Raw genomic sequence first — 15,078 nt, 5'->3', positions numbered from 1 at the left:
AGTTCATCTGTCATAAAGTATTGTATACTTTTTAATATGTAACCCATTTCATAGTTTACGTTAATTTTTATATCTATCTAGGACACATATCTGATTGATCAAACTGAACGTTTAAAAATTGGTGTTAAATGGATTGCCAAAATGACTGAACCATATCCATTAGCTGATCAAATTGACGAGTATCCTGTAGCTGATCCACGTGAAAATACTGAACTACTTCAGGTAAAACGTTTTAACACATTTCTATGTATTTTTCATAAAATTTATGCATATATATATATATATATATATATATATATATATATAACGGTAGCAATCATAATTCAATAAATGAAATATTTGGGCGATATGTTGAAAAATATTAAGTTTCACCTGTATAATTAGTTGTCTGATTCATCTCAGAAATGCCATAAATCAAACAACTAGTTATTTAGATCGAAAGTTCACCGAAATTAACCGACTGATGTTTAGTTCGCTAATAATTTTTAATTTGCTAGTTTTCTTTTATAATTTTTATATCCTGAACTGAAAATAGCTACACAACGATTAAAAAACATAAGACATTGAACTTTTATTTTGTTCAAATATAATACTCTTCAACAGTAGACACTCATGACTAGACATGAGATCGAGTTCAGGAACTTCAGGCTTTACATATTTATTATGAAGGCTGTCAACAATATTAAAGTATCTCACTGTATTATAAAACCAAGGTTTATCAAGATTAAAAATCAATTGTAGTTTATTTACTGTAGATAAGTAAAACACATATAAGAATATAACGTTCGATTATATAAATACCCTTATATTTATAGTTCAATAATTAAAAAAAAATAATGATCAATCATTTATAAACTTCTTGACTAATGATCCTATATCACTATATTGTTGAATTTAGGTATTATGGGTAAAAATGTTTACTTCTAAAATGATATAAACTATTTTATTCATGCTAGATAGTTAAAAACAAACCATTAGGTGCCTTAGAACTAGGTTTTGTATCAGTCGGGATTTGTTAGCATGGTGCTACTGCAATTCCAGGGTAACGGGTGGTTCTTGTGAGATACAAATTCATGTTATCAAATCTAACAGTTATTACAAATATAAAGCATTAGCACTTGTAAAATAATGTGCACTCCTTTAGCACTTAATCGAAAGTTCACATTTTTAAATAAAAGTTATTATATACAGATTACTGTTACAGTGAAGAAACTGAACAGTGAAATTGTCGGGTTTGTAGATAACATTTTATTTCGAACTATATTTTTTAAATGCTAAACTACGAAGCCCTATGGCTATAATGGTTGCAATTCAAATAAGCTGATATTTACTGATTATTAGTTTGAACATATACTGCTACCAACAGAACACTTTTGAGTTATTGCATTGCTAATCTTAGTTTTATTACATGTTTATATTGGCTTTTTAAAATATTTTTTAAATGCTAAATTAAATCATTCTAATATTTAGTATTCCTCAGCCATTTTACAAACTTATTTGTTGAACTATATAAGGCTTCATCTTTTCTTTTAACAACCAATATACACAGCACAATACTTTGGTATAGTTTGGTGGATTTACACGAATCAATTTGTTACTTAAATATGGTTTCCACTTCTGAATTCAGTCAACTGTGGAGCCATCGGAAGCTAAATTGACATTTAAACCCATAGTTTAAGTGGTTAAGGTGTTGCCGGAAATAAACGTTGTGAATTAAATATTATGTTTGAGGTGGTGAGTATGAACAACTGAGGAGTCACAAACATGGACTAGAAATATATTCAATTTATCATGAATTTTGATGACCCTCTAGTTGAGGTCAATCAGTAGTTTTTAAAAATATCCGTAACTCAACACTTCGTTATTATCAGGTCGATTCTCGACAATCATACCAGTATTTTTTAATTATTGCGAAGAAAGTTCAGAGCCATGAGTAATTAATAAAGGTTCTCTACATTAGCAGATTTATGTGAGATAAAAGTTGCCGTGACTATAAGGCTTATTATTTAATTTTAAAACATCTGTTGCTATTATAAAATCGATTCATGTAAAAACAAACTAATCACTTTATAAATCAAAATACAATGTACACGGCTAGCATTAAAATTCAGGGTTCACGTTTCGTTGTATGTAGGGCTCGTCAGTTGAAGGAATTGGGAACTTAATATTGATGTATACATCAAAACTGAAGCATAGTAATTTTTTCCCAACGTGTTATCCACAGAGTTCTGATAGCCACTAATTTGTTTGATGTATATGGTAGTAGTAATAGTTTTAATCATCCCGTTGTTAAAAATGAGCCATATCGAGGTAAACCACACAATATGCGTATATACTAATAAGAACGCATCAAAATTCAGTTCCTTCTATCAACAATGGGATAAATCAAAAGCTGACAACTAATTATATCAAAATACAGTGTCATACTATAACAATTGTTTCAAATGATTCAATATTACGATGTATATATCTATATAGTTCATAAATTCAAATTCTTTTTTTAATTTGTAATCTCAGATATCCTTTGATCATCCTTGTGCGATTCGACAATGTTGCCCAACCATAAGAGTTAGCTATAATGTGAAAGTAACCAGGTAAGTGAAATATCTGTATTTATTTTGCAAATAGTTTACATTTACAAATATATTTCTTCTCTTTTCAAAATAAGCATAACTCAATTGAAACTTGGTATTTATTTTATGAAGGAAGCATCACTGAATGAAACTTTTATCATTATATCTTGGATGAGTTATATTTTTTTTCTTATCTTCTCCTCGTAATCCACCTTCATTCGAGATAAAACTTATCCTCTCTAAAAGTAAAAATCTAGTGAAATTATTCTACCTTTATTGTGAATCAAATGAAAGGAAATTGAGATAACGAAGTAATTTACTGCCTGAGTAGTTGTCATTTCAGTCAACATCAGCCTATAAATTCAATGTCCTTCTCAATCGACTTAAGGCCTCTTGACATTCTTTATAATCTTGTACTTCACTTAGGTTTATTTCCTTTATTACCAATCCTCTCGAGTTGTCAAACCTGTGGAAATATTTGTGTTAAATCCTTTCATTCTGTTATTGATTGGGATAATTAATTTACCTTCAAATAAATTAATAACTTCATTTTGAGGTTATGAGGATTGATGAATTTTATTGAAGCCATGGACAAATTAATGTTAGACCATCGTTGAAAACCTAGAAGCATTAGATGACTGTTTCGCCCAACTATGGAACTTCCCAACAGTGAGTATCCACGACCCCCCATTCTGGGTTCGAACGCGGAACCTTTGGTTTTGCGCTTCAAACTTTATCCTCTAGACCACTGAGTTGGCATCCAACGGTATCAATGTCGAACTTCAACCTGGTCATAGATGATTTGAATGAAAATAAATATCTATAAATGAAAACATTTTTAAGAATTATTTTATTCACCTTCTGATGATAGCTTTTTTGTCTCAGATACATATCAGTCAGCCTATACATTTTAAAAACTGTCAAGTAACCAATTCAACTTATTCTAGAACTATTTAACAATAGATATTTCAATGAATATTTATTTAATGGAATATGATAATTGCAATCTATGCAATCACTATAATTATTCTGGTTTAATTTGAATTGAAACAACTTAGTAAACTCATCTTTAATGGAATAACCAGTTTTAAGACGAAATATGTTAATTAATATCAATATTTGATTTTTGAGAGGAAAAAAGAACTAAATTTCTAGTTCTCGTCTATAATGAAACGTCAACTTAAATTACATTAAATAAACGAGAAGTGGCTTAGTAATAGATAGAATAAATGTATTGAATTGATAGAGAAATAGATCATTATTTGAGAGTAGCCTTTTTAATCACATCCCTCATTGATTCAATATTTAACAGATAGATTAATTTGAACCAATAGTATAATGGATAAGATATCAGATTGTTCTATGATTAGATATTCGGTTATCATCACGAATTATGCAATTTTCTGATCAGAAATACACAATCCAGTATGTAGGAGAAAGAGTGGAACTAATATGTATCACATGATTGACTGTTCTATCTAACTGAATAAGTCTTATGATTACATCAATGAAATCTTTTCATCAAACTATTCAAAATATTTTTAGGTGCCTATCAAACCTACTCGTACTTTTATTCACTCAAAACAGAGCCTTCCATTTGCGAATATATATGTACACAGAATCATATGAGATGTCACTTGTTGTCCTCGGTGTTATTAATGGAACTAATATACACTGATACAACACATCAATACTTTATCGGTTAGCTTTCCAACTGGAATGTTATAACATTATAGAATATAATTCTAGTTTTCATGACGTAGTTGTACCATCGCTCAAAATCAAGAAATCTTCAACAATAAGAACTGGATGAATGCAATCAACACAAAGCCCTGGATATAGATTTCCCCACTAGTTAGCACCTGTTTACATGGTGTGCCTGCTTTCTCGTTGGAACTGATGTTCCATGTAAGATTCGAGGTTGCTTCCTCCAATATTGAATGATATAAACCACCTAATAATTGACTAAGTGTTTCACTATGCTAAATATCTGTTAACTACAATGCAACTTGATCAACAGGATTTATCCAACACTAAAGACTAAACAATACGATATTTTTTAATAACATGTGTCAAGCCTTATTGATGTGACATCTGAATATTCACTCATTCTTATAGTGATATATCTAGTTGAATGAAAAGTTTGAATATTATCGCTGTGTGGTAATTATTATTGGTAACTTGAACGTTGAAAGCGAATTGACACAATCAGCGGTTAATTACGCAAACAAATTATACATTAACAGTTTTAAGTCAGAAACGTCCAGAAATCCTATGTATTCTAGAAGGTAATCATTTATGGGTGCTTGACACTCTTTTGATTATGTTGTATAAGAGGCCACAGTAAATTACTGCAGCTGAATAGACCTGAACAAATCATAGTAATATTGTAGACAAGCCTTTACAAACATGTTAATAGTTGTTTGTTGCTAATTGATGAATAACCTTCATTTTATGTACGTGTTTACATAGGAAAATGTGAATAGTGTCTACTTTTAAGAATCAGCTCGATATAACCTATTTGAGCTAACGTTTACGAAAACCAATGTAGTTGGGTTAAATCCAGTCCATAAACCAATGAGACTTTACTTTCAGTACTGAAATTAATAGGTTTAGTAAACAGATATGAAATAGACCATAGATGTTTTGTTCTAAACCAATCAACATTTCTCCCAGCAAATACTTCAAAAAACATCTGGAACTCAAGGCATTTTTAATCAGATTATAAACTTTACATGATCTAACAATCCATGTATAAGCAAAACTGTCATTTATTATTCTCAATTAATTCTTAATAATAACTTCTTTTCTTTTTCAACTTTATCATACTATTGTAGAGATAAAAATGGACCTGTTGTTTATGTAGGTGATGATAATAATCAAACAATTGAATTATCTGTTCGTGTAACAAATATTGGCAATGATTTAGTTTATGCGACTGCATTAGTTAGTAATTTTCTACCAAATTTATTGGAACTTGATTCAAATGTAAGTTGTACTGTTGATTTGGCTAAAACAACTAAAAGTGTTCTAACATTTATTAACCATTGAAAGATCAGTAATAATATATTGATTAGTTTTCAATAACTTTGAGTTTCAATGAAAGCATAGTAATCTGACCCTAAACCTTATCCTTCCTAAAGTTATGACTTCTGTGTAATTTTCAAGACATATACACTTACAACTGACACGAATTTGTCCAAAACCTCACACAAAAAATATTTTTAATCGTAAGATATATCTCAGTTGTTTTTCTTTTTATTCCCTATACTTATTTAACACCTACTATATAGATATATTTGTTTGATTCAAAGTAACTTCAATGAACTTAAGCGTTAATTACAATGTCGATTGCGTTTCATAGTATTCTCTATACAATAAAAAATGTGATGTTTTATTAACCGAAAAAGTAGTAGATGGATAATAAAAAGGGTATCAAAAAATATTAGAAATGTTTTTGTATCAAAAATAAAAAAAAGGATTTTATGATTAATCCATTAGTAACTTCATTAATATCGGATTAGATAAATGAATGAGAAAACTTTACTCGAAACTGGAAAATTCTCAATAAAATGTAAAAATGATAATACCGAGCAAAATATATTTCTAATATTTTTCAATAATTGAGATCATGAGTCAATTGAAGCTAGACCACCATGGAAAACCTAGAAGCACTGGACGGCCGTTTCGTTCTATTGTGGGACTCCTCAGTAGTGCGCATCCACGATCCCGCCTCACGAGATTCGAACCCAGGACCTACCAATTTCGCGCGCTGACCACTGAGCCGGCATCCAACGGTGTTAATGTCTAACTACAACCGATCCACAAAATTGAGCGACACATCCACCAATGTCTTCAGTGAGTTACTATCTCACAACAGACCTGATTGAACTCCACTGGTCATATTTTCTTTCATTTATAGTTTCTGATTAACTTGAATAGTAAATTATATTCAGTTGAATAGGGTTAGAATCACTAGAAAAAAAATCTATATTGAATAATTATTTGTTGCTTGCTATGATTTTCTTCTGATAGCATATAGAGTACTAAAATTAGTACATAAATGAAGCTAGACATTTCAACTCCTGTGAAAGGATAACCTATCAATCGATTAAAAAGCAAAAAAGATAATAAATTTAATACTTTATTAATTTGTAACAGACGACAGTTTTGGCTAGAGAAGTGTTTCTTATTACTTTTCAAACATATTTTGTCGTAGACTACATAATCGTTCATTGAAAATATGGATATATTTGATTGAAGAGATACTTTTATATCCTTCCGTTTAACCTAAAGAATCTTTAAAATCTTATAAATTAAACTGCAAACAACCAAAATATTTGCATACAGGATTTCTGGAAACTGTAGAATTTTTACAGTTTAAATCACAAACTGATATTAGCTAGACTATCATTAAAAACCCAGAAGCATTGAACGGTCGTTTCGTCCCAGTGTGGAACTCCCAAGCAGTGTGGTATGCGAGACATATCAACCGCAAGCAATGGATGTGACCTATTTAAGTTATACTCCAACACTGTTGAATGTCGACCCAGCGGTCTTAAGGTTAGGCTTTGAAGCGCGAGGCCGAAGTTTCTGAAGTCGTGGATGTGCACTGATGAGAAGCCTCATACGAGAACGAAATGGACATCCGGTGATTTCAGGTTTTCAATGATGGTTTAGTTTACATCAGCTCATGATGTAAACTATGAGAATCAAAAGATCTATCTTTGTGCAGCATCTATTATTTACGGTGGATATAAAAACAACGTCTGTGACTGTATAACTGTGTGTGACATCTTTTGTATTCTCATATACAAAACTATTGAACAGCTGAACATCAGCTGTGTACACACAAATCTTATCAAGTACAAAGCTTACTTACAATCATATTGAATCACTTTGTATTGTTTATGTAGTTCCACTGATTTGTAGAGAGAGTAAAAATGAAATGAATTGGTTGAATTATTTTCAGACGTTCTTTACGTCATATTCATATAAGCTTATAATTAGTTTCCTTCTATTAAATATATTATGAAATCGTTATATAAATAACTTGAACAGTAGAGTTTAGATTTGAAGCATAGTTCATTATAAAAAGACAAAGAAATTATACATCAATAAACATTTATCAAGAAATGTACCATTTGAACTGATACGCTATTTCACTACGATTTTGTGTATAATATTTGAAATTCAGAGTACTTTAATACAAGTACTGCCTATATACTCCTCTGTAGATTGAACAAATGTCACATCCGATAACTCAACTGCGAGATATAGGTTTTGGAGATAAGATTTTTAAAAAGTAAATGATTTATATGGGTTGAGTTTTTTAACAGTAACGAGCGATTTTATGACAAATGTTATACTTGAATGAATTATACGGTTAAGGTATAAAATGATATATCATATACATATTAACTCTTTATTTCAGATTGTCGAAAATTTTAACAGTGGTGAAATTTTCTGCATACACTTTGATAAGATAGTTGGTGACCATAAGAAATTAATTCGTGCTTTTGATTCAAAATTTCAATTATTAAAGTAGTATAACACGGCCTAGAAATGTATTGATGTAATTGTTGATAACTATAGAATGTCCACATAACCTTTTTTGTACATGATCTTTGTTATAATCTGTTCCTTGCTACGCAGTTAGAAAATATCATCTCAAGAGAGACTGCAATGAGTAAACGGAAAGCAATCACTCTTCATTATACCCCTTAAAACAGTTAACTCAGCCCCACAACTGTGAAATTAACAAGAGAAGAATAATCTGGTCTGAAACTGGGAAAAATGCCATCTTTTATATACAGGTTTCTTTATCAGCGGATAATGATTACATCTAAATTATTGTAGTGAAAAACTAATTTCATCCTAAATAAAAATCAAAACTGAGTGAATACCCATCAGAATACAATAGAACAACATACTGAAATGATTCATAACTAAACATGTGAAAATCCAAATAAATGTTAAACTCAGTAATGATCATATTGTTTTAATCAGTAATCTTAGTTTTGATCACTTCCTATAGATCTAGTAGCCTATATATCAATTGGTATAATATTGAGTTTTCCCAAGTTTTAGAGCACAGACACGCTTATCGGCGTCCGACAATGATAGTTTTTCTTGACTTGAAAGCAGTATTTGACTCTGTAGACCGAGAGGTTCTGTGGCAGTGTCTGTCATTGAAAGGTGTACCTGAGAAGTACATAAACCTTTTGAAGGCTCTTTACTCGAACACTATTAGTCGAGTAAGAGCTTATGGCGAACTGTCATATGATTTTACAACCTCAAGTGGTGTCCGTCAAGGCTGTCCACTATCTCCGTTTTTGTTTAACTTCATTATAGACCTGTTGCTGCAAATAACACTCTCTTCGACTGAATCTACAGGAATTGATCTCCTACCAGGGGGACCACTAAGCGACTTAGAATACGCAGATGACATAGTCCTGTTTGGTGAAGACGCTGGCAAAATGCAGAGTCTTCTGTTGGAACTCAGTAATAATGCCAGGATGTTTAGGATGCGTTTCTCCCCATCCAAATGTAAATTGTCACTCCAGGACTGGACTGCGTCAACACCCGAACTAAGGATAGGGAGTGAAGTAGTCGAACGCGTCGACAACTTCACTTATCTTGGAAGTCTGATCAGTTGGTGTCTGACGAAATCTCAGCACGGATTCAAAAAGCTCGTTTGGCTTTTGCCAACTTACGTCACCTATGGCGTAGACGAGATATCCGTCTATCAATTAAGGGACGAGTATACTGCTCATCAGTTCGTTCTGTTCTACTTTACGGCTGTGAAACATGGCCATTAAGAGTAGAAGATACTCGTAGGTTACTAGTATTTGACCACAGATGCCTTAGAAATATTGCTCGCATCTGCTGGGATAACCGGGTAAGTAATAGTGAGGTTAGACGCAGGGTATTAGGGAACGATGGTAAATCAGTTGATGAGGTGATGAATCTTCATCGACTGAGATGGTTGGGCCATGTGTTACGTATGCCTGAACACCGATTACCACGACGCGCTATGATGACTAGTATTGGGGACGGTTGGAAGAGAGTTAGGGGCGGCCAAACCAAAACATGGCATCAGTGTTTGAAGTCACTAACTTCTAGTCTGAGCCATGTTGGCAGATGCAGACTACCTGGTTGGGGTCCGCGTGACTATCGTAACCAATGGTTGGAGACTCTAGGTGACATGGCTCAGAATCGATCACAATGGCGTAGGTGTATACACTCTTTATCTTCCCTTAAACCTTGAGACTAAAATTGCTTCATATCTCTCTTCCTTCCTATACTATATCCTTATATACAACCTATAATTTATATACTACTACCAACACTAAATTAACTACTATGAATCCGGTGTTGATCTTGTTGTGGTAACGAGGTATGGCAACTTGGACCGATGCATAAATGTGCCTGGTCCTACGTTGTAGCTGACTGACTGACTGAGTTTTCCCAACTCTCTCATGGAATCGTACATAGTTTTTTTTTCGTATCTACCGGTCTGATTTAAATACTAATTCTGTTTCCAGTCTTTCACATTTCTATGTAATACCGCCAACACGTGACACTATACATCGATTACTTAAACTTATAAATCATATCACCTTAGCAATCTACATGAAATTAGTTTTTGTCTCTTATTCTGCTTTTATTATTATCATTATCATTAGCTTTATTCAATATTATATTTTTGGTATAATATAGAATTCTCAGCACAAAGTATTTAAACAAGTTTCCGTTCCTTATTTCTTGATCGATCCTGATGACAAATATTGAGTGATCGCCAGTTAGCAGTCCAGTTAATCGACATCTAAATAATGTACGTTCTTTTCGCTGCATATTGCCAGTAACCACGATATCTCTGACTGAACCTTTTGTAACTTGTACAGCGAAAGGTTGTGCATTTTTCAGAAACGCACATGAATAGGTTATGCTGTTAATAGCCATAATGATGTATTAAAACAAACAAAATTAGATGACTTATTGAAATGTCTAGATAACAGGAACAGGTAGCCCAGATGTTCAAGCAAGCCACCTATTCAGATTCAATCGTTTTTAATGTATTTGTATTGTTTGTTTGAATCTTCCCATTGGTGTTGAGAACTACAATTGATCATTCTCTTGTTTTCCATTCTTTTTCTATCGATATTTTCATATGTTTTTTATTAACCAATGTTTAAACAGGATATATTATAGATAAAATGAGTCATATTTAGCTGTCACCTTATTTCATTTGATGAATCCAAGAGACAATAACAACAACAACTAGATTGTAGGGTATGTGAGGAACGACAAAAATCATAAAAATTGGATTTTTATCCACGTCTAGTTCTGATTAATACTCTCCTTGTTTATCTTTTAATTATTGTCTACACATACTTGAAAACACTGTTTAGTTTAAATTTTTTTATTTCTGTGTTTATTTTTTTGTTTCAATCGGTCCTTTTTTTATTAGAATTACTGTTTAACCAATGATTTTTTTAAATTTAGCTAAAAGAAGCTAGTTTAATTCAACCGGACACAGCAATATGTCATCTTCAATATCCATTAGCTTCTGGTGAATCAAGTGAATGTATGATACGATGGTTGGTAATCGGGCATCAATTAACTGTACAAATGGCTAAATTTCATGTAAATAGTACTGTACTAATGTAAGTTATTTGCTTGTTTATTTTTTTTATATCTTATTATATTAGATCAGTCGTTTTGTTATCTTTTTTTCTAGTTGTTATCATTTGTTTACTATGAATATGCACACATGGATATGGGGTCTTATTTTTCTAATCCCTATAGTAAATACTATAACTTTTAACTTATTTACTAGTTCGGTAGTCTCCCACTGATAACACATATAGTTCATATGTTCTGCTTTTCTGATGTAAATGTTTCATATTACTGGTTTAGACTAGATACGAGGATAATTTTCACTAGATGAAGAATATTTTGTGAAACCAAGAATCACCTAACAGCTGGTATTATTTAGTAGTCATTGGTGACTTGCTTCAAGGTGAATGAGATGTGTTTGGTCAATCAAGTCAAATATTGATATAGATTTCGATTGATGATGATGAGTGATAGCTCCAATAAATCATTAATTTATTGAATATGTAAAATATAAATAATTCCAATTTTAGCTGGTTAATATAATGCTCACTATGAAACTTAAAAGTATTTTGATATCGTACATTCCACACTTTTTGATACTTTTGAAATACATTGAATGTTTAGACTTTTTAGATTTTTATTCCCACTTTAACCTCACACATCAGATAAGGATCTAAGTGTATAAATCTCAACTTTGTGGGGAATAAAGGCTAGCAAATCACTAAAAAGTATTCAAATGAATAGTAAAAACCGCTTGCTTCACTTAATTTTATCGTATTTCTTTATACAATTTCATCTCTAAATAATCAATTCTACTCGCATAAACCTAATTATTCCGATTATCATGCTTCAGTATATTACATTGGTTTAGGTTTCATGTTTTAAGGCGATAATAAATTATTTCAATTCTAAGTGAATCCAATCAAAGCTATATGTATGAGTTCGTCATCTGCTTCCATCATAAGTAGAATCCACAAACGGCTTTCGTCATAAATTCACATCGGTTAAAGCAACACTGAAAACCGTAAAGCAATTTACTTTTATTTTTTCACTGCATAGAAATCCTCTATGGTGCACAAGGATCTTCAGATATAAAACACAAACTCCAAAGGACCGCGTTACCTTTAGATCATTAAGTTGCATCCTAATGGTCCAGATTAGTTCAACATTTATGTTGCGTGTTCGCTAGTCGGGATTACCAAATCTGTTGTAGTAGCTTAAATCTGATTCCTTTTTGATCGTACGTACTGTCTATCCTCGTATGTCATAAATGACTTTATCCGCGTTGGTGAAATAACGAGTTAAATAAGTCAAATACGAGAATGGATTTTAAATACATATATTTTCTATACTAATTGATCTGGCCAGAGAATCAGAGTGATGAGGCGAACAAAAACGAACGAAGCGAAAGTGATGCGCATTGGAGATGGCTGGGAGGCCACCTCGCTATGAGCAAGCATTACTCAATATTCATAATCAGACAAAAATGAATGACAGACATATGATGAATAAGATACGAAGTGTGCATACACATATACGCTCATGTAAAAATATAGTCAAGGTTAATAAGCGAATAAATAACAAGATCAAAATATGACTCATAATGTATAGGTGAATTAGCTTGGCCAGAAGCTAGAATAAAGTATATGGGCTTAACATATAAACTGATACTACACATTATTGATGTGCAATTGTTTAACAGGACGACTAAATTCAAAATTAAAGGGTTAAAAGTAATACATTCACCATGACAACTGGCAGTTCTGAGACCAACCCCTGTAATAGTCAGCGGTATGTACAGTTTGGTAACCGAATAGTTTAGTGAACAGATTTTCAGTACCTCTTGGCTTTCAATGGTATTAAATTAACAAAAATCGTTCTCAAACTATAAATAGAAGCAATACATAGAATAATTAGTTATATTTGTAGGTTAGTTATATGTACTCTTTTCACTTTCCAACTTTTAGAAGTTCGAATAATCCCATACAAGTTGAAGGACAATTAACTAATGAACTACAAGTAAATATTAAAATGATTGTCAATGTTTCAGTATTTGGGTAAGTTGTGATTAATGTCTATATTGTTACCAATAACAAGATTTTTAACGTACTAATAAAAATAACGAATTTCTGGTTTTCTTTTATTTTCATTATTTCTCTTGTAAATGTTTCATCAGTAGGACTAAGTAGCTTCATTATGAATATAATGAACGTTTACAATGAGGTATCTATAAGAACACTCAAATGTAAATAATTATCTTATTTAATTTTCTAATCGAAATCATATAAATTGATAGTTATGAGTAATTAGTTTTGTCTTATAACTCAGATATTAGAGACTCTAGTTTGAGACAATCACTTCAACTCTTTAAAATTCAATCTTCACTCTTATTGAGATTTTAATGATTACGATTGACTGTGACTTAACTGTTCATTATTCACGTTCTACTATTGTGGTGTGGGTTACTTATATTCACATAAGTAGTATATGTTGATGGTAAGGCATAGAATGTATTTTGGTAGAAGATCGATAAGGAAAGAACTGAAACGAAACGCAATTGGTATGAAAATGCATGAACAATGAAATCGGAGACGATAGATTGATATTTGCAGAAGGAATGGTCAATATTGAGACAATTGTCTGATAGTTTAAAAATTAACTGTTAACTGTATGGTTGTCAGATTTTAGTGAGATATTCTGTAATTTTGAGCTCAAATACATTTCGATTGTCCTCACCCATGCTCTGTTCACTACACTATGTTATTCAAACAAGTTTACAAATCAACTTCAAAGATCTCTATAGGTTTCCTTTAACAAATCAAAAAATGCTGAATTTTCCTCTTTTTTTCTAATGTTATTCTATTATCGTCTACTGTTGAATCATTGAAAACTTGAAAAACTATGATTGGTGTTTTTTATCTTAATTTATAATGCAGTACATATTTCTGATACCAAAACGATATCGAATCTGAATTTAATAAGACTTGTAACAGATATATGTAAAAGTAAAGATGTCTATCACATTAATACGTCTTAATCCTAAAAATAGTGCCTTATACTTTATCCTAGTTCTTCATGAAGACCATAAATTAATCCGTCACGTAATACTGGGTATCAAAATAAAACATTTTCTGTTTCACAATTGGGTGGTCACTGACTAGGGATCATTGTCATACTTGTCAAGTCATTTAGTGCTTATTGAATTCTTCTAATAAAGTTGTAATGTGGTTTGTGTTTGTGAAGCTGGGCAAGCATTATACCCTCAGGATTACAGATACATCTTAATGACTTATATAATCAACTAGCATAAAACCTACGTCCGACGTTTTCTGCCGACTCACTCCATACCGACTAACTTTTTTTCTGCTTGAAGTTAGAGATTAAATGTTTTTACTATCAATTTCGTCTCTAAATAATAATTTCAGCCTTAATTTTTTTATAAAAATGATTTCTACTACTATTATCATAGTGACCTTTTTTAAACTATCAAACTGATACTAACCAATATCCATTACAATTGGAAACGCTTTAAATACATAAATACATAACGGCCGTCCAGTGCTTCCAGGTTTTCCAAGGTAGTCTAGCTTCAATTGACTCGTGATTTCGACTATACATAATAGTTTAATTGCTTCATTTTTAGATAATTAAATAAAACAACAATGAATAAACACTTTATTATTTAAAACTAAGAAGTATGTACAAGTAAATGTGACTAAATTAAGCTACAGCTACTTGTCTTCTTCATATAATAATACTATGTGATGGGATAAGATCTAGTTAACAATCAAAATTAGGAAACTTTGAATTGTAAACTATTATTTATGCTTTTACTCACTTTATATCTTTTTTTCGGGCTTATGATATTCAGAACATATATACT

The 15,078-nt window shown here is 31.5% G+C and overlaps 2 protein-coding genes across 2 annotated transcripts in view; both read left to right on the top strand.

The window, feature by feature from the left end:
* Smp_156620 (putative integrin alpha-ps) overlaps positions 1 to 11,246 on the top strand; it is a gene marked incomplete at both ends in the record, with an annotated part of 65,669 nt that extends 54,423 nt beyond the window's left edge. Inside the window, 4 exons of the mRNA XM_018796762.1 lie at positions 82 to 222; positions 2,518 to 2,594; positions 5,411 to 5,561; positions 11,082 to 11,246. Coding sequence (XP_018651872.1) covers positions 82 to 222; positions 2,518 to 2,594; positions 5,411 to 5,561; positions 11,082 to 11,246 — 534 coding nt within the window. The remainder of the gene's footprint in view (positions 1 to 81; positions 223 to 2,517; positions 2,595 to 5,410; positions 5,562 to 11,081) is intronic.
* A 1,696-nt stretch (positions 11,247 to 12,942) lies between these two features.
* On the top strand, positions 12,943 to 13,256 carry Smp_156610 (hypothetical protein; the record flags this gene model as incomplete). The annotated part of the gene is made up of 2 exons (XM_018796761.1): positions 12,943 to 12,986; positions 13,163 to 13,256. The coding sequence occupies 2 exons, from the start codon at positions 12,943 to 12,945 to the stop codon at positions 13,254 to 13,256; spliced, it is 138 nt and encodes a 45-aa protein (XP_018651871.1).
* Between the last annotated feature and the right edge of the window lie 1,822 nt (positions 13,257 to 15,078).

This window comes from Schistosoma mansoni, chromosome 4 (genome assembly GCF_000237925.1).
Source record: "Schistosoma mansoni strain Puerto Rico chromosome 4, complete genome".
In the NCBI taxonomy this organism is placed as follows: domain Eukaryota; kingdom Metazoa; phylum Platyhelminthes; class Trematoda; order Strigeidida; family Schistosomatidae; genus Schistosoma; species Schistosoma mansoni.
Note: the sequence above shows the minus strand (reverse complement) of the source record. Positions and strands in the feature narration are given on the sequence as shown.